The sequence below is a fragment of the Myotis myotis genome, unplaced genomic scaffold (genome assembly GCF_014108235.1).
Source record: "Myotis myotis isolate mMyoMyo1 unplaced genomic scaffold, mMyoMyo1.p scaffold_m19_p_7, whole genome shotgun sequence".
Classification (NCBI taxonomy): Eukaryota; Metazoa; Chordata; class Mammalia; order Chiroptera; family Vespertilionidae; genus Myotis; species Myotis myotis.
The window spans coordinates 30224122-30244075 of NW_023416379.1; the positions used below are offsets into that span (position 1 = coordinate 30224122).

The 19954-nt window shown below is 36.7% G+C and overlaps 1 protein-coding gene across 11 annotated transcripts in view; it reads left to right on the forward strand.

Annotated features, from left to right (window-relative positions):
- UTRN (utrophin) overlaps positions 1-19954 on the forward strand; it is a 443932-nt gene that overhangs the window by 286040 nt on the left and 137938 nt on the right. Inside the window, exon 1 of one of the 11 annotated variants that reach the window (XM_036316089.1) lies at positions 12714-12887. The exons of 9 other annotated variants lie outside the window; for them this stretch is intronic. In XM_036316089.1, the coding sequence (XP_036171982.1) occupies positions 12837-12887 (51 nt within the window). In that variant the 5' untranslated portion in view covers positions 12714-12836. Of the gene's footprint in view, positions 1-12713; positions 12888-19954 lie in introns of those variants that run through there. One more of the 11 variants, XM_036316087.1, reaches the window with a different exon arrangement.

A 19954-nucleotide genomic window follows, 5' to 3' on the forward strand; every position in this document is an offset into this window, starting at 1 on the left:
GAAAACTGATTATTTAGCACACACTGTGGGGGACCATTTCTCTTATTCTGTGAACTTGAAAACGTTTTCTGGTTGATCTTAGTGTGGGTCATTGAACAGATTTGTTTTATCTGACGATATAAGTGGTAACAAGACTTAGGTCAATGACTTCTATTTCAGTGTACTTAATAGTTCACTTTGTCAACCTTCCACCCCCTCTACAAGATTAAGAAAATTAGTGGTTACAGTGTAATGTAGTTCTGTTCAGCATGAAAAGTTACTGAGGCATATCTTTTCCCACTTTTTTAACCTTCATTTATTTGTTGGAAGAATTCCCTTATGTGTATGATGAGTCAATATTTCTTTTGCCTAAGCCCAGTAAAATGAAAGGATTATTTAATTTAAAATGTTATAAATTGTGTGCACGATAATATTCTTTTCTTAACATTTAATTGGGGAACTTTTTTCTCAGCTCCCCAAAATGTTACTAGGTTCCTCTGTGGCTGTCTGCTATTTGAACCGAAAGACAACTAATTAGAATAATGGAACAGCATGATTGTCATTCCTGCATTTTATAGGTTTTCTAAAAAGATATTTTTTAAAGGAAGCTGTACCAAAATGTATTATGTTACTAAATATAACATTTATACACTTCCTTAAGGCACTTTTTCACCTCATTATCCAGACATTTCTTTACTCTACATTATAATTTCAATCAAGGAAATGGATGTTTTTGAAAGTTAGGAAAACCTCTTATGCATAAAAATTCAAATTGCTAAAAATATATATTGGTGGTAGCTTTTAATTTGACAAAAGATCTTCTACATTACAAAAGAATTTCCTGAAGATTACTTCAAATGGACAACTCCCTTAGAATGCAGAGGATTGAATCAAAGAGCATTCTAAATTTTAAACACTTTCAATTATAGGCATACCTGTTCCTAATATTCATATGTAAATAGTGGCTATTTACATATGTCTCAATGTGGTGGGTAAATGAAACCTAGTTTGTGAATTACTTATGTTTGATAATTAGAGAAATAGTCAGGATAGTTTAGTCTATTCTTGCTGTACTGGATTCAGCCAACTTCTCCTCCTTCTATTCTGATCCCAGGGGAGAGGACTGGAGGGAAAGCTCATTCTAAGAAGGAAGAGTCTATGGAAAGAGAGGACACACTATTGGTTAACACTAAATTTGTGTGTGTGTGTGTGTGTGTGTGTGTGTGTCTCATTTGTGGTATCCTTGGAATTGAGGTAACCTACTATTTGTCATTCAAGTAAACTGATGTTTAATGGGATTCTTAAAGCCTACTGGACTTATAGTCATCATTTCTGTGAATTGTAAATCTGCTAACATTCATTCTTCAGGAGATTATAGAATTTTTTTTTTCTTCATGTATTTTTATGGTTAGTTCAGAATGTAAGCTTCTTGAAAGTAAATACTTTTATGTCTTTTTCCATGGTACCTCGTACCTGTGCCACATAATAGATGCCCATAAAAAGACAGCACATACTGCAATTGTTAGACTTTCTGAGAGATTGTTTAAATGCCTGTATGAATGTAATCTTATTTATGGGACTATTATTACTATTGGTTCAGTAATCTTTAATAAGCACTTATCACATGACAATGATTATACTAATTATTTTACCTCTTCTGTTTCACTGAATCTCAACACAATCTATGTAGTTTGTGGTATTATTAAAATACTCACTTTATATATAAATAAGTTGATTGCAGGTAGTTAAACTCTTGCCCAAGGTCAGAAAGTGAGTTAACTTGTGACTTCCCATGTTGTCTGTCATTGACTCATCTGCTTCTTCAATGGCCTTGCTCCCATTATCTCCTCAGTAACACAGTATTCAAAAAAGAAAATCTTCTATTTCTATTATAATGAACATATTCCAGTCATTCATTATTTTTTTAGGCATAGTACAGTTGTGAACAGTTTGTCCTGATGATCCATTCTTCACTTGGTTGGAAAATTAACCAAGAGCATGAGGGAGAGACCTCGGGGGAAACACATACAACTGTGAGATAAACTCTATTTAGTTTTAATGTTAAATTTTAACTTTTTAAAAAAAAAATATTTTATTGATTTTTTACAGAGAGAAAGGGAGAGAGATAGAGAGAAACATCGATGAGAGAGAAACATCGACCAGCTGCCTCCTGCACACCTCCTACTGGGGATGTGCCTGCAACCAAGGTACATGCCCTTGACCAGAATTGAACCTGGGACCCTTCAGTCCACAGGCCAACGCTCTATTCTCTGAGCCAAACCGGTTTGGCTAAATTTTAACTTTTAATCCCTTTGCAATATTTACTCAACTGACAGTGAAATGAAAAATCTTCTACCTCATTTCACAAGAGGGCAGCACTTTCTTTTAAAATTTAAAGTGTAATTCTTAAATACATTTAAATTAACTTTTTCTGTCAAGTTAAGCTTGAGTGGTTTATAGACGAAGGACTGAAACTTTTCTTTCTTTGGAGAAATGTATGGTCAGATAAGTGCAAAACCTTTAGAATAACTTGGGATCCTTTCAGGAAATGGAAAGATGAATAAAATAACCCCTAGAATTTTTTTTTGCTGGAAAGTTTAATTAGATTGATTATTCCGGTAACTTTGTAAATTAATTAGGTGTCTGCCAAGATCATAGCTTTTTTAAAATGGTAAAATTACATTAAGGATGTAAATTTTTAATACTTTCTAATTGTTTTATTCTTGCCAGTGAAAAAATATTGAGCAGTGGTTGTATGTTTATCATTCTTCGGGTCATTTGAGGGACAAATGAATTCAACTTCTTTTCTTTCTCTTGAAAAGCTCACTGTTGAGTGGGGTTAAAGGGAAGGTTAAACAAATTGGCAAAACAACCTGTAAACAAGCTAGGCAACATGAAAGTAAAGTACAGGATCGTTATGCAGCGTAAGGGAGATGACCAGTGTGGATAGGAAATTGTTGAATAGAAGTTGTCCTATGAGGCTTTTAGTAGAGGGTGGAAATTAAATGGTACCTCAATGGCTGGATGAAATTTGAATGCATAGAAAAAAGGGGCTATTACTTGAGAGAAAAGAATTCTATCAATGGAGAAAAAATACAGTAGAGTGTATATTGGAAAAAGTTAGAAAACCATATCCTTCAGAATATTGTAAGGAAATCATGCCTGGATGTGTAGCAAGGCTACTAGCCACATGTGACTATCTGCATTTACATTTAAATTGATTAAATTAAACAAACCGCAGTTTAGTTTCTCAGTCATACTAGCCCCTTTTCAAGCATCCAATAGCCATACCACTCTATTGGACATCAAAGGTGAACACCATTTCCATCATCGGAGAAAGTTTGATTGAATAGGGCTACACTGCATTTAGTTTAGATATATTTTGGGTTGGGATGTGGAGAGCCCTGAAGGAAAGGCAGAGGGGCTGATATAATGTATTAAGAACTTTCAAATGTAAAAGCTGTAAGGGGATGAATTTTATTATTATTAATAAGTGCTTTGTATGGCCCAAACACAGCTTGCCAGATGTAAATGTATAGGTGTTCTGAAAGAATCTATCATAGTTGGTCAAATATATGCTGACGGCACAAGATTTGACTTCGGATGGTTGGCACACAATGCCATATACGATGATTACCCAATAAATTTAATAAAATTTTAAAAGCTAAAAAAAATAAATAAAGTAACAGAATTGTAGTTAATTTAGTTTTGAATTAGCTATTAATCTACTTAGTTTTATAGATGAGGAAACGGGGTGACATAAACTAAGTAACTTTTTTTATTAAAGTCGTTTTTGAGAAGAATTTATTTTGGTTTGTCATGCTAATGGGATATAGAAGATAATTAGAGGATAGAAAGAGAAGTCAAGAAGGATGGCTTGAGTAATTTTGTTAGGAGGTCAGTGAGAGGACTGAAGTAAGAGAGTATCAAAAATATTAAGAGATTTTGATATGTAAACAGCTGGTAATTAGGTGTATTTAATGGTGATTCCTGGTTGAATGTAGAGATCATCTACAGGACATTGATTCAGGAATTTAATTACTATTTGTTGGTTGTCTGCTATGCATCAGGGACTACTGTAATCTCTGGGGTACATCAGTGAACAAAATAGAAAGAGGATTGCAATTCAGGAACCTCTTCACTAATGTGATGGATATTTTGTTATATAATGTTGCTTTTTAATAATTAATGATCAGTGATGAACTTTGCAATAATTTATTTATATTTTAAAAATCTTATTGCTAATGATAGCCAGTGTAAACAAAGAACATGTTATGAACAGTGTGGTGAAAATAATCAGACAAGGGTTCAAGTGTCTTTTTCTGGGTCAAGCAGTTAGATAACTGATATAGATGTAATCACAACCCAGGTCCTTTGACTCTAAGAATATTATTCTTTCTTATTTATCCCATCAAAGATATAACCGAGCTGGATGTAATAATATAAATAAGTAATCTAGTTCTTATATAATATCAGTTATTACTTTCTCATATGATTGAACAGGTTTTATATAGCTTTTCAGACTATTATAATAGTCTGGACCTTGATTTTTCTTGGAGAAGCAAGTGTATGTTTTCTTAATATTTCTGCTTATTATAATAGTAGTATGATCTGATTCATAATTTCTAATGAGAACATTATATTTTAATGATTAAATTCTTAACATTCTGAGCTATAATCTTTTCTATAAGAATTTGTACTATTGGCTGTAAGATAATAAAGAGGCATTTTAAAAAAGTGCCACAGCTAAAAAGGAACCACCAATATAGCTCTAACAGTGGGAATAGAGATGGGGTAGAATGAGTCAAAGAATATTATGCTTCAAAATATTTTGTAGCAACATTTAGGTTGCACTTAAGTTTTCTAAGTTAGTTTCATATTTTTTAATATTATGAGTCAGTAGCATCCTTAATAACATGCACTGTGCTTTGAATCCACTTATTAATGATAGTTAATTAGACTTACTAATGTACACATCACTAACAGTCGTTAAGTTTAATGATCAAGATGGGTGTTAATAATTTTGGTAAAAGTGGCAATATAATTGAAAAAAGGATCAATATTATTATATGGATCTTTAGTTAATTATAAAGATATCTCTGAAATAATATTCCAAAAAGGTTTTGTGCAATAGTAGTATCACTTGTATGTAGCCTCCCAAGGTTATGATTTTGATGTCAGTACTGATTTTATATGCATAAATACTAGATTTGGTCTTTTTTAAAAGCTCTATTACTACAGCTTTCCCATATTCTAATTTTAAAATTGAAACATCTGGCCCAGCCGGCGTGGCTCCGTGGTTGAGTGTTGACCTGTGAACCAGAAGGTCTCGGTTCGATTCCCGGTCAAGGCACATGCCAGGGTTGCAAGGCTCCATCCCCAGTGTAGGGCATGCAGGAGGCAGCCAATCAATGATTCTCTCTCATCAGTGATGTTTCTATCTCTTTCCATCTCCCTTCCTCTCTGAAATAAAAGCAAAATAAAACACACACACACAAACAAACATCTGCCAGAACAATATCTAGGTTTAAGTTTCTTGGTTTACAAGATTTAGTATAAAACTCCTTCTACTATTCGATTTAGTCCTAAATAAGAATGTACCCAATCTTGGTGTCTGGTGGTTGTTTCCCCTGTAGTGGTACATCTCCTTCAGTATTTTGTTGGAGTAACCTTCATAGCACATCAAGCATGCCTTCTGCAGCCATGACAAGCAGGACAAGGTCCAAGGTGTTTTCTCTCTCACTACTGTGACTTAGTCCCATGAACAGAAGTGCTGTTGAGTAGACCCTGGTACTCTCCCTCTGCCAGCTCACTTAGCCCATCTTGAGTGAGGAGGCCACACTTCAATTGCTTGACAAAATCAGGCTAGATATTCTTCTTTTCTGTATGTGTGTACTAATTTTATAAACATTGCAAAAAAAAAAAAATTCATGCCATTTAATGTCACAGTATTAGATGAAAATAGCAGTATTGGCTTCCTTAGAATGAGAATGACTTAAATTATATATTGCCTATTTAGACACAGAGTTATTATTTAAATAAATTGGAGTGACTAGTTATAGAGTAACTTTTGGGAACAAAAAGGCTTTGTCCCTGTCTCCTTTGGAAAAGTTTACCATTGACCAGCCCACTGTGCCGAAGGCGTGTTTCTGTTGAGGGCTGATTTATTGGAATGTCAGACCATCTGGCACTTCAAAACTTCTGAGTCTTTCAGAGACAAAAATGATTGTCTCTGGTGGTACTTACCTCAAATCTAATGATGCCACCATTTTGGGGAATAGATATCTACCTAGAAAGATAAGTGTGTTTTTACTTGAGAATTTTCCATCTATTAATTGATTTAATTTTGTGTGGAATACGGTATGTACCATGTACCTGTGATAAAATTTTCACACAGTATAAAAGACTTAAAGTGTCCCATTCTAGACACAGAGATCTCCAGTGCTTCTCGCAGGCATAACCACCTTTATCTTCTTACATATCTCTCCAGAAATATTATTTGCATCCTGTATATGCATCTATGTTAATATCCCCCTTTTGGGCACACACATACATACATACATACATACATACATATTAGAGATTACTTCTTATCAGGATATAGCCACCTTCTCCCTCTTTTCCATAGCTGAACAGCATTCTACTGTGGGAATCTGCTATAATTTATTTACATACTTACCTATTAATGGACATTTAGATTCTTTTCAGCTTTTTGCTCTGTCAAATAGAACTTATTGAGCATCTTTGTCCCTATGTTTGTACAAATCTTTGCAAATTAAATTCCTAGGCATAGAATTTCTAACGCAAAAGTTATATGAATTTTAATGTTTGGTGAATATTGCTAAATTATTTCTATCCCAAAATTTGGCGGATTTTTAAAAGTCAACTCTGCTGCTTCTCATAATCTCCAGAAAATATAATGGCTTGACTTAATTCTGTCAATCCTAGGCATTCTTCCCTCTGTAATCAGCCTATTGATTTTGTTATGTCCTGCACAATACATTGTCTGGGTTCACTGTCTAGAGAATACTTTATTCAAAACTTTTCGGAAAGAAACAGAGTCATCACAGAACCTATTGCTCAGAATAAACAAACGAGAGAAGTGAGATAAAGGTACAGAAAGTATATATAAGTAAAGATGCTTAAGGAAAAAAGAGTTACAATGGTCTATGACTTTTGGGGAGCCACATTTGTTAAATATAAGTGGTTCCTGTGTAAGTATGTTGACTGGTTATTGATGAGATTAGTGAAGATGAGCCATCATTAAGGTGGGGAAGAAGGTTAGGCTGTGATTTTGCAGAGAATTCCAATTTGGATGCTAAGCAGGCCGATGGCAGGAGCATGGGTCAGAATTGAAGCAGTAAGTCAGCTCTGAATGGGTTGGCCGGCAAGCATCAGGAAAGCTGGCATTACACACAGAAGCATGGCTGCTCTCATGGAGTTAGTGAATTTCCTCTGGGTTTATAGATTACAGCAATAATGCCCTCCAGGAGAGTACCATTTTTTTATTTTATTTTTTACTTGTGAGTGAAAAACAGCACCTTCAATTTTGCTTTTTCTTGACATGTTTGTTGTTGTTATTACAATTTGTAATTTAATTTTGGCTTTAATTTCTCTAAATCTGGGTTCTGAGGAAAGTTGGAGCAATCCTTTAGAAACCTAAGAAACTTCTCCAAAGCCCTGTGCGCACCCCACAGGCTCGAGCCATCAGTAGACATCTGGAATTGTGAGGCTTGGCTGTCTGAGATGGTTTCACTCTTGTCTCATGCTGCATATTTCTTAGGAAGGATATGGTTTTGAAACATTAACTTGTCTTGGCCGTATTTTTAGTCGCCTAATAAAGTGCTCTCTGAATCATTAAATATTTAGAAGGTTGCTGAACGCTGACCCCTGCACCTGGTTGGCTAATTCAGAAGCAGATCAACTGGGGTTTCTCTTCCTCAGTCCTCACCCCACCTATCCACGCCCTTTAGAAGAAAAAGCTCTTTGTGCCTTTAATATGTCTGGTTAGAATCTTCTGGCTACAGATTTTGGAAATTTAGAAAGTGCTGAATTTTTTTCCATATGAGTTATAATTTCTATTTCCCAACTGCCACCTGTATAGTTATCAAACTAGATGACATTATTGAAGAGATGAACTTTAAAAATAATTCTTTGTGTCCAAAGCATATTATCTGAGCTTCCTGGGATAAAAGGAGAGTTCCGCCTTTCATCAGGGGGCTCAGGCCTCCATTTCAGATTGAACCTTCTGCCCTTTAGGGCTGTATATTACTTTAAATAGCTACCAGCTGACAGACTTGGTTGCTAGCTGATGTTAACTAGAAAGCTGCAATGTATTGAGTAGTCTCCCTTAACAGAACCACAGTGGCAGTAGGCAATGAATTTGAAACTGCAGATCATGACTAGGGTCTTGAAGCTATTTTATTTTTGAATTATAAATGCTGATTTAGAAACAGTATGAAAAGGAGAATTGTGTATATTCCTCTTAAAGCCATCATAGCCTGGATCTTCCCTGGAGTCAGAATGGGATTATAACCAGTAAATTTTTCTACCCATGCCTGAAGCGCTTCATTGTGAATAAAGCCATGATGTACCAATTTATTTGTAATCACCTAGTGACCTCCATATGCTTCGCCTTAGAGGTCCCCTACAAGTTTTTACTTTTCTTCTCTCATTTTCTCTTTTCTTTTCTTTTATTCATATGGACCAAGATAAAGAGGAAGCTGTTTGGTTTTCCATAGAAAACATACTTTATCTTTATAGCTTTAAAAAATTTGAGTAGCAGGAAGGGTACTCTAAGATCCACCATATGGGTGAGACATAGATTATCTTTCAACAGAGCATTTAGACGGCTCTTTTTGCTTGTATTTGAGTGAACCCTAAATTAATGTTCTGTTGCCTCAATGAAATTGCTAAATAAGTAAGCCATTTTAAGCCAAGTAGATGAAATATAGTATTTATTTATTTATTTATTTTAATTGTTTTATATAGTTTTTAATCATAAGCAGTTTTAAAAGTAGCCTAGCTTTTGAAAGTTTATGCCAAAGCCATATGGATATATAGCTCTCTTCATTCGGGACATGGAGTGTGGTTTTTATTATGTCATTTAGATTTAGATTTCATTGATTCCATTGTTGAGTTTTTCTGTGCTGTTTGGTGGTTCTGTAACCTTCGCTGTCTTGTGGATCTAGGTGTCTGTGTTTGAGACACGGATGACTGTATTTCACTAGAGAATTTCAGGATACTCAGTGTTGTAGGGATTATGTTAGGATCTCTTGTAGGGATTATATTTATCCCATCTCTTGAAGATTAGTGCCTAATTTATTTATTCACACACTAGTGTGGACTTGCAAATGTAAACTCCTTCAAATTGTATCATTCAGCTTATTGTCTCTCTGGTGATGTATTGCTTTCACTGGAAGCCTCTATTTTTTTGTTGTTTGTTTGTTTGTTTGTTTGTTTTAATGATTATAGGAGATAATGTATCAAAGAGGTGTTTGGTTAAAAAAAGAAGAGGCTATGGAGATGTAAAATATATTACCAAGATGATATTTTGTATACAGAGTTAGTTATAGGTATCAAACACAAATACATGGTAGAATGAGCTCAGTTATTAAATTCACAGTTACATTTTATAAGTCTCATTTGTAATAAGTCACTCAGTCATCAAGGAGCACAGTAATTTAGAATAATACATAAATATTTAGCTAATGGAATTTTGTAGCATATCTTTGGATTTTTACATAAATAATCTATTTGTCTTTGACACTTTAAAAATCACATTTTAGTTGCTTTCCAGTGTTTTATTGAGAGTATAGTTACCCTGCAATTCAAATTAGGTGAGAACTAAAAACAAATTTTTGGACGGTTCCATAAAGATCCACTAAGTAAAGCTCCTCCAACCCCCCCCAACTTTCCTCCTAAAGAGTGTGCATCATTTCTAGGTTCATCAGTATCTTAGTTCTTGATATTTTATAACTGTAAGTAAGGAAGCTTTATTTTGTGTTCTTTTTTTCTGCCTGAGCTGAGGATGTCAGTTCTGAGAAATGGGCATGGGGCATTTGCCCAGGATGTCAGAGAAGCTGGTAGTTGGTACAGGGACAGTGACTTCTGGAGACTCCACTCTAGTGTTCCATGTGACCACATACTCCTCCACTCTTTCCTTATCTTGTTTTTGTCCCATCTAGAACACGTGTACCTATCATGTGATAAAAATTCTCTTGCTCTTATCTTTTGGGAAGACTCCCTCCAAAGGTCAGCCTTGTATCAGGTTACAAGCTATTAGCAGCTCTAATAATGACATATTGTTCTTATCTTGATGTCAGAACCCTTTAAACCTAAGAGTCTACTTTAGAGAAAGACTAGGGTAGTAGTCTCTGTTGTTTCACAGTTTTTGTTTAATTCAGTCTTCGGATACGTGCAGAGGGGATTGCGTGTTTGCACAAGTCTCAGATCACAGTCATTCAGCACCCTGGGTGGTAGCTGGAAGTTTGCCCAGCTGAGAAAGATTGTTCTTTTCCTCTCTCTCCTTTATTTATTTATTTATTTATTTATTATTTTTTTTTGTGGTGGGGCTGGTGCTGGTGGTTCCTTCTGTTTTGTATTTATGTAAAGAGTTTATTTGTTGCTGCTGAAAGATCTCTCAGCATGTGGCCCCAGAGCCCTCACTGACTGGGTGAGCCTGGTCAGTTTCTCTGTGTTTCTTCTCTCCTTTCTGAGGATTGGTCTTCATGCTGATGTCAATGTCTTTTTTGTTGTTGTTGTTGTGAACCCAAAGTGCACAGATTGTTTTTACTTATAAATTTCTGGGTTATCATTCATTTACAACACTTGTTTTTGAAGTTAACAGCGTCTGTGTATAAATCTGAATTGGGCACTTGGAGGTGGAACGCGTTCTGCTAGAACTCTCATAAAGCCATGTGCCCCTGGGGACATGTTGAGTTTTATGAATAAATGATGAAAATATTTTAAAAGCTTGTTAAATTTTGGATAGATCCGCATATGTAAAACACATGCTATTTAAACAGTGATACGAAAATAAGTTGGGAATGAAATGGAAAGGAAAATGGTGTGCAAATCCAAAAAGTAGTAATTATTATTGTATACGTTCCCTGGCAGGTTCTCTTCTTTGCTAGTGGAAACTCTATCTGTATATGATTAAATGAATGTTAACAATTTTGATATTTGAGTACTTCAAATAGCCTTTTAGGAGATACATATTCTAATTTTTTTGCTCTATGCCCTGATGCAGAGTAAACTTGTTTATATTAAGATTAACTTTCCATTTGTGATGGTGTCACTTTTAAAAGCATTATATGTTTATAACAAAACTGCACACAGCTAGAGAAATACGTTTCATATGGACACATCTGTTGCACTTAACCTTTTATTGGTATACTAAGTAGCTATGTAACCCATGATGTCCAAAGAATATATCATTTGGATTGAACATTTTCCTTTAAAGCAATTACACAACTTTGTGGGAGACAGTGTTTCTCTGGGAACCAGTAATAACTTAACAATTTAAAAGTAACTGGCGATTACTCACATTTGGAGTAGTTTCACTTACATTTTATTTCACAAACAAGTGAATTCCCCACATGAAAACAAGTCTGAATGGCTTAGAGTCATCAATGAGATCAAAGGGACTTTCCTTTATTTTCCCCATCATTGTACTGTTAAAACCTTTTCAGAAATAACCCAAATGATCACTCATATTTTGTTTTGTGCCTTGTATTGTCTTGTACACCTACCCCCTTTTGTTTTCCTGGGTGGGCTCCAAATTGGAATATGAATCCTGGGATCCACTCAGGATCCACACCATTTGAGAGCAAGTCCTGCATTTTGGGGCAGGGAGGCCTACAGGAAGTGGGAGTGCGCTTCACTTCAAACTGTGTGAGGGGTGGTGGAAGGGAGGATGCTGATTAAAATAATAAACAACTGCTGGAAAGAGCAGTGGATTACCCCACCGCTGTCAGATCGGCCAGGGATGCTGTTGGAGCTGGCTGCCCTCGCTCCCCTGCCACAAACTCTGCAAATGATTCCCGGTCATGAGAGCCACTGCTGAAACTTTTCTCCGGACAGATAGAACAACTTACCATCTGCGTGGTTTTGTTGCACTGACAGCATCCCTTAGGCATAGCCTGACCTAGGGAAACGGACTGAAACTAGCTTGGTGGTTACCATAGCAACGCAGGCTGCCGGTGTCTGGGAGAGTGCAAACCGGTGGCCTCTTGTCCCGTGTTTGGGTGTTTCTTCAGACAAGAGTACACTCCTTGCTGCTGGAACTCTACATAAGACATGCTCTTCGAAAACTGGCTCTTTACCCAGGATTTTTTTTTCTTTTTCTTTCTGAAACCAGTCTGAATGGAGGAAGTTGGTAATACTTGGCGCTCTCTCTCTCTCTTTTTTTTTTTCCTGCCTTCTCTCATGCAAGTTTCCAGGATATAGCTTCTTTTTGCTGTGTGTAATTGAGACCAAATTCTAAGCTTGGGGCCCAGGAGAGACCAGTTGTGGGCTGCAGGTCATTAGTGAGGTGAGCAAAAGGGAATCCTGGGCTTCCCAGAGAAAGAGGAGAGCATGCCAGCCTCGTGGAACACAGCTCTCAGGAATTGTAGAAGCAGGTCTTTTCCTTGCGAATTCCGAAGTCCATGAAAGAACGGACCCTCGCTGGGGTGGCTAACATGTCCCAGCGCAAGCTGCTGCTGCTCATGGACCATAGCTCAAGGGCAAGGCTTGTAAAGGATTTTACAAAGGGTTTTAAAGTATAGCCAGAAAAGATACGGTGTGTGGAAATCGAACGCTGTTGTCTGAAGGAAGTTTGCCGGAAAGATGTAAACTTCAAGGGCTACTGGACGATGATTGGTCTGAACTTCAGCTTACGGGAACTGCTGACAAGATTTGAAAAGGTATGCAGAAGGCGACTTCATGAATGTGCTTCTTCCATTCTTCCTTTTCTTGCCTTTTGTTTTTACTCTACATTTAGATGGCATCTATTCTATTGACTCGTGATTTAATGTGATTCCTAAGGCATCCTTGGTTTGATAGCCTGGTAAAAACTTTCCTGTTTCCACTAAAGAGCAAATTAGCAATTCTTTCCTTTGGTCAGGAGGCTTCTCCTTGTGCCTGTCAGTTTCAGAATTCCACATCAGAAGAGATCTTTTGTACTCAAGACACTGGCAATTTAACTGAAAGTTATTTTGGAGGAGAAAAAAGAAAAAGAACAGCAACAACACTGGCTGGGTTTTCATGCCAAAGTCTGACTTCATCAGGCACGGGTTCTGTTTTCCTTACCCTCAGGTTTATCTCCCTGCTGTGGCCCAGCCCTGCCTGCCCAGCCCTTTTTCCTGAAGATTCAGTCCTGAGAGTCGGGAGGAGATGCCTGCCAGTGACGATGGTGCATCTGATCTTAAACCTCTTTCCTTTTTTCCTGAATGTGTCTGTTTTAAACACAAAGTGCTTGCAGGCACCATGGAGATTGAGTGCTGGGATCATTAGTTTTGCATTTAGTTCTTTTTTCCATAGGAAAGTTCTTGGCACACGCTGGGATTCAGTCCTGCCTGCCAAATGCTACCTTACATTTACAGTTAAACAAAACAGAAAGCCTCAATGTGCGCGGCTCAGGGCTCCTGCCCGCCTTGGGCTTTGGATGCCAAGCACCTACCTTCTTTCAACTTCCAGCCTTTAAAGAAAAGGAAAAGGAGGTGCAGGACTCGCTACGTGCATAAATCAATTACTTGTCCGTTGTTAAAGATGTGCTCAGTGGTTTTCGCCGCGCATCCTCGGTGTTCATTGCAAGTGCAAATATAAGCAAGACTGTATGGAGTCATTGACGGCATCAGTGGGCTTTTTCTTACCAAACTACACTTGCCAGAGGAGAAAAGGCGTAAAACCAAGTCATTTGAAAACTTTGAAAGCTTTTCCAAAACAGTTGCCGTTATTGCCTGCCTCATGAGGGTAGAAAGTGTACGGGCAGAATATAGAGAAAGAAGAATTCAACTTCTGGTTGGATGCACCCGCCTCCCCCTTCTCCCCCCACAACCCCAACTGTAGAAGGAAAGACTGTAACACAGGGTGCACTTTGACCTCTCGCTTTAATATGCTGTTAGGCACCTAAATTCCTGAGAGCAAAGGATGGTTCCCAGTCTACTGTTCACCATTTAAAAGGGGTGGAGGAGGGAGAGAGGATCTTCTTTATGGCAGCTGGTAACAGCAGGTGACAACCTTTATGGCCATAAAGAGGCCTGTTAGCTTGGTTTGCATGGATTTGTCTGTTTCTTCCTAAAAAGGTATAGGGTATATGTTACATGAATAATTCATTACTGAGAACCCCCAAGAGGCAGTAATTGTGGGCAATAGTTGGACTTTTGTATTGTAATTGCTGCTGGTAGTCTTAAAAGCCCAGGTCAAATACCAGAGGTTAGGAACCTGCCTCTGCCTTTTGGCCATTTTATTGACAAAGTGACAAGTTCTGGTCCTGTGAGTCTGTTTCCTCTTTTAAACCCGAAGCTTTAATGTCTGCATACTTCTTATTCTTAGTCGTATTGACAGTGAAAGTAGTCTTCTGGCTTATTCCTATCAAAGCCTTGATTTGGGATTTTTATTTATTTATTTTTTGGAGACAAAGAGCCAATTTAGAGCAACCATCCTGCTGCAATTCACAGCCTGAAGTTCTCCTCACATGTTTATTTTTGTGATAGACGCCGTTATGAAAATCTATGTGAAACCTAATCTTTTTGCCATATTTCATTTGTAGGAGGTTGTCAAACATGAATGTATTTTTCTTCAACTCAAGTATTAAAAAAAATCTTTTGTGTATTTTCACAAAAGCCGTCTCATACATTTAGCCCTTGCTACAGTGATTCATTGCCAGGAAAGCTGGTATTATAGAAGGCTACCAGTGCCTGACACCTCCCAAATTCAGCTGCCTGCCTTCCCCCACTCTGAAAGTAGTAATGCCATTTCTAGGGAAAGGCCAAGCTCACTGATGTCATACAAAAGCCACATGATACCTTCAGAAGCTGAATAATAGTCCTGTCTTTTCCTATATTAGTGATCTGCTTCCAAAGAGAATTCTAACCTCAGTGATTTCATACTTTTCATACCAGCAGTTGTAATTCTTCAGTCTGTTGGTTGTCATAGCATAAAGGTAATTTGGCTGTATTCTTAAAGCCATTTCAGGCTTTACGAAAACTAGGGTCCAAGGTTGGCATAGTGTTGGGTCTTCCAATGATGGTTAATCTGCTAAGTTGTAGACTGGACGATCATCAAAAACCCCAGCAGACAGCAGACCTTCAGCCTAACTTCTAGAGAGCAGTTTCTTTGTGAGGTAAATTCTGGTTGCTATTATTTAATTTTAGAGAACTCCAGGGGTGTTGTGATTTATATTGGGTATTTGTTCATAAATGAATATATGGCACATGATTGAGATCCAAGTTAATTCTCTAGTCCCAAAACGTGTGACGCATGGATTGTGATTTGGTAGCATAGACAGGAAGGGCAGGTTGCACTTGATACTCATTCTTAATCTCCTAGCACCAGAAAAGGCAATGCTGGGAGTCCTTGAGGTCCAGGAGTCAGGAAACGTTCTCTGCTGTTTCCTCAGGGTGACAGCTCACCAAGGATCAGGAAACCCCAATTGATAGGAACCATGTGTTACCCAGAGTGGTCCTAAAGGGGAGGTTGAGACAAACTTCTCACCAGAAGAGGATGACCTTGTGACAAGATGTACCTGCCAGCAAGCAGGTCCTAGTCACCTAACCAAGTGGTGAGGGGTGAGGGGTGAGCAAAGGACAGTGTATCCAGGTTGAAGAGTTGACTTGACACAGAAAGCTGGTCCACCAAGGCGCCTCTCTGAAATCCAGCCTGTGAGTTGGTTTATTGCCATCTCACTTGAACGAATTAAGTTTCTGCTTGAAACTACTTCATAAAGGAAGTATCTGACGGCTTCAGTGGCTGTTAATATACTGTCATACTTCAGCCATTGGCATTATGTACATTCCCATTTATTTAGTAGTCAAAGAAGATAGAGTAATGGACAATTTTAGCTCAGTAACATTTTGAGTGACTGTTGCCTTTTATTAATTTATGCGGTTCTACTACTAGATGATTAATGATAATGGTGGTTCTTTAAGGGTGTGCATGTGTGTCTGAATCCGAATATCACTCTTTTTGTGAAAAGATGTTTCCCATAGTGACAACACAGAAAGAAACCACTCAGTACAAAATTTCCTTTAAGGCATTTACCTCCTTTATGATGACTAACTTAAAATTATACTTTGAAGCTATATTTTACTGCTCAACTTGTGATATTTAAATGTGTCCTTGAAGACACTGTAAGTTTCCAATTTCAAGGCTTATTCATTCATTCAGTGTTTAGTAAATATTTGTGAAGTGGCACTGGGCTGAGTTCAGGGATGGAGTGGAGAACAGGGAGACTTCCCTTCATTGAGCTTCCAGCCTGGTGGGAGGACTCAGACATTAAATAAGGAATTTTTTTAGTACAGGTAGGTGATTTAGCAAAGTAGAAGGAGTTATAAGAATACAGGTAGCCCCAGTTTAATTGGGGTGTGGTGAAGTCTTTCCTGAAGAAATTACATTTAAGCTGGGACTTAAGAGATGAGTTTAAAATAAGGAAATAACTGAGATTATATGTGTGTGTGTGTGTGTGTGTGTGTGTGTGTGTGTGTGTGTGTGTGTGTGTTGGGGGAAGAAATTGAGAGCTTTCTGGGCAATAAGAACTCCTTTACACAGGTGAGGCATAGAGGAGCGGGTGCCCCACGAATGTAGGTTTAAACATTTAACATGAAAAATCCTTGACTAGGTTTTCAGGCCTGTTCAGTTTTGAATATACTATCCGGTTTTAATAATTAAGGTGGGGCAATAGTTCGCCACATGAAACATTTAATAACTTGTGTTTGTATGCAGATTAGACCTGATATATAAAGTGCACCTTGGAAGGAAAGCTGCTGTATTTTAATTCACTAGTATTTTAGTGTGTTTTAGTAACAATTGGTATAGAGTCAAGAATTTGGAACTCCTTGCTGTGAAAAATATTTTTGTCAATAGCAGTGTTTGCTATGCTGGAATTTAAAATGTCATTTGTTTATTTATTGATTATTTGTCATTGCAAGTTGGCTTGTTCAAATTATCTTTAAAGTGCAGTTAATTGTAAGCTTGTTCCACTTAGTAATTTAAATTCTTTTCTGCTCTGTTGTCTAACATATATTTATAATCACAGGAAATGGGAAAAACATTACTGGTATTGATTTCTTAATAAATGCTACTGCAGACCAATTGGCAATTTCATAATTCTTAATAGAGTGGTTAAAACCCATGAGATTAATTGTTGAAAGAAAATGTAGCTTATCAATTATTGATTGGATAATTCATTGAAGTAAATAAATTAATTTTAATTATAAGTTGACTAATTAACTGCAATAACTCACCGGCAGCCTTAGAAACTGTCTCAAAGTATATTTACATATCACTAATGAACCTTGATGATATTATCTGGTTGTTGTATTATTTTTTAGGTAATACCTATTTTTTTAATGTTATAATTCCTTGTTTTCAAAACCTAAAACTCTGGCCATAATCCTGCTGATTCCTGATCAACAGTCCTAACTGATTCTGAAGTCTGGTCTTATTCTGCAAGGAACAGTGGACTTCCTTCCCCTGAGTGGTTAGCGTTGTTGATCTAGCCTGCGCCTTGGGATACAGTCGGGGAGTTGTTGCTGACCTTACTTCTTCACCTTCAGGAAAGGGGTCAGGACTCCTTCAGGGAAAACATTGCTGTGTCCATGTAGGGTTAGGTCAATATGCCATGCAAAAATAAACCAAAATTATGTCAACAAGGCCCAGAGAGGATGAATCCATTCTAGCACCAATTTAGTTGTTGAAGTCTTCCTGGTGGTACTCTCTAAATCTGTTGCCTGTCGGAGAGTTCAAACAGTCCTTTTTATCATAATCTAAAGAAATAGTTTTGCTTACATAATTAGGGCCACTACTTGATTAGAGGACATTTTAAAGAAGTAAAATGTATGTGATACACATTATGAAGTGTTTGCTTATAATACGTCTATGGGTTGTATCATTAAAGATATGTCAAGTTAAGGGCAAAATTGGTATTAAAATATCAATGATTAAAGAAGTGAGCAAGTACATCAATGTTTTCCTTTATTTGTGAATTTGTTTTGTCCTGGGTAGTGGGTGTTGTATTCAGAAAGACTAACTGTTGATCAGTGAGCTGATGTGAGCTTTTGTAATTGTCTTCTGGAAGATTCTTCAGAAATGGTGCATTTTAGGCTTTTGATGGTGCTTTGACTTAGAGAAAAACATTAGTCCTTTAATTCTAAACCCCTGTTTACATTGTTTGAAGATAGGTTTCAAGCCTCACAAGTGAATCTTTAAAATACTTCTTCTGCTCTCAAGTGTTAGTTTAATGGCTTGGATGCCTTGCTGTGGCCCCTCTGTGCACATGACTGGCTTATGTTAAATGATTGGAAGAACATTGCTTTGTGCTTCTAGGTGGATTGCATTCCCATAACTAATTATCAGTAACCATTTTGTGCTGTGTAATGTTCAGAAAGGCTTTCAGGGGACAGAGGTAAGTCTTTCTAGACCAAGTCTCCCAGCTGAGCAGTGAGAGTAAACCCTACTTCTTGGAAACTTTAATTTACTTTAGCATTTGATGCTACATCAGGGTCATAATCTGACAGCCTCACATGCTGGCATCTTGATTTTAAAACGCCAGTGAATCATTGCACAGTGATCTGTGAAGGAGCATGATTCATTAATTGCTTGTTATTCTAAATTTCCAGCGAAAAGCTTAGGCAGGACTTTGCAATACAGGCTTCTAAATAATTTTAAGTTTCTCTTGTTAAAATTTTTAAATGAAGAGATTAAACAAAATTATTTCTATATTCCACTATAATTCTTTAATTATCTGATTTTTTTGGTGGGGCTAGAGTGGCTGATATGCCAGTCAGTCAAGATGAACTTATTCATACATTCATTCATGCATTTATGCATCTTATGTTAGTTTATACATAAATATTCCTAGGATACATAATTTCTGTCTGTCTTCTATCTATCATCTGTCTATCTATCTATCTATCTATCTATCTATCTATCTATCTATCTACCTACCTACCTATGTGTTATCTCTTTGTATCTTTTCATTTTAGGCTCAGGGACTGTGAAGGATACAGAAGACATATTAAGATAGTTTTCTGCCTTTAGGTGCTGTTGATATATTTGTCCAAGTAAATATGCCATCAAATGTTAAATTAAAACACACACACACAACAACAACAACAACAACAACAATGTATGCTGATTTCCTTTTCTTTGATCACTTTTTGGATGTTGATTTTCTTCCTAACTTTTGATGAACACTAACATCATCATTGATCCTCTTCTACAGAAATTATACTATTTTGACTTATTGCTTACAGTTTTTTAAATGTATGTGTGTGCAATGATATAGAAGTACATATGCTGATTTAAACACAAACTTTAAAATTAACAAAACATATAGTTTTGCATCCTCCATTTTTAAACTTGATTATTATATCACCATTAATGTGTTATAATAGTTTCCACTTTTTTCCATTTTTATTGAGAAATAATTGACATACATCTTTGTATAAGTTTAAGGTATACAGAATCATGGTTTGATTTACAGATATTGTGAAGTGATTACCACAATTAGTTAAGCTAACATCTATCTTCTTATATAGATACAATAAAAAGAAATGAAAAGAAAAAAAGGAAAAAGTCTTTTTGTGATGAGAACTGTTAGGATTTACTCTCTTAACTTTTCTATATGTCATATAACAATGTTAACTGTAGTCATCATGTTGTATATTGCATCCCTAGTACTTAGTTATCTTATAACTGGAAGCTTGTACCCTTTGACTATCTTCCTCCAATTTCTCCTCTCCCCACTCTCGCCTTTGGTAATGGCAAAAAG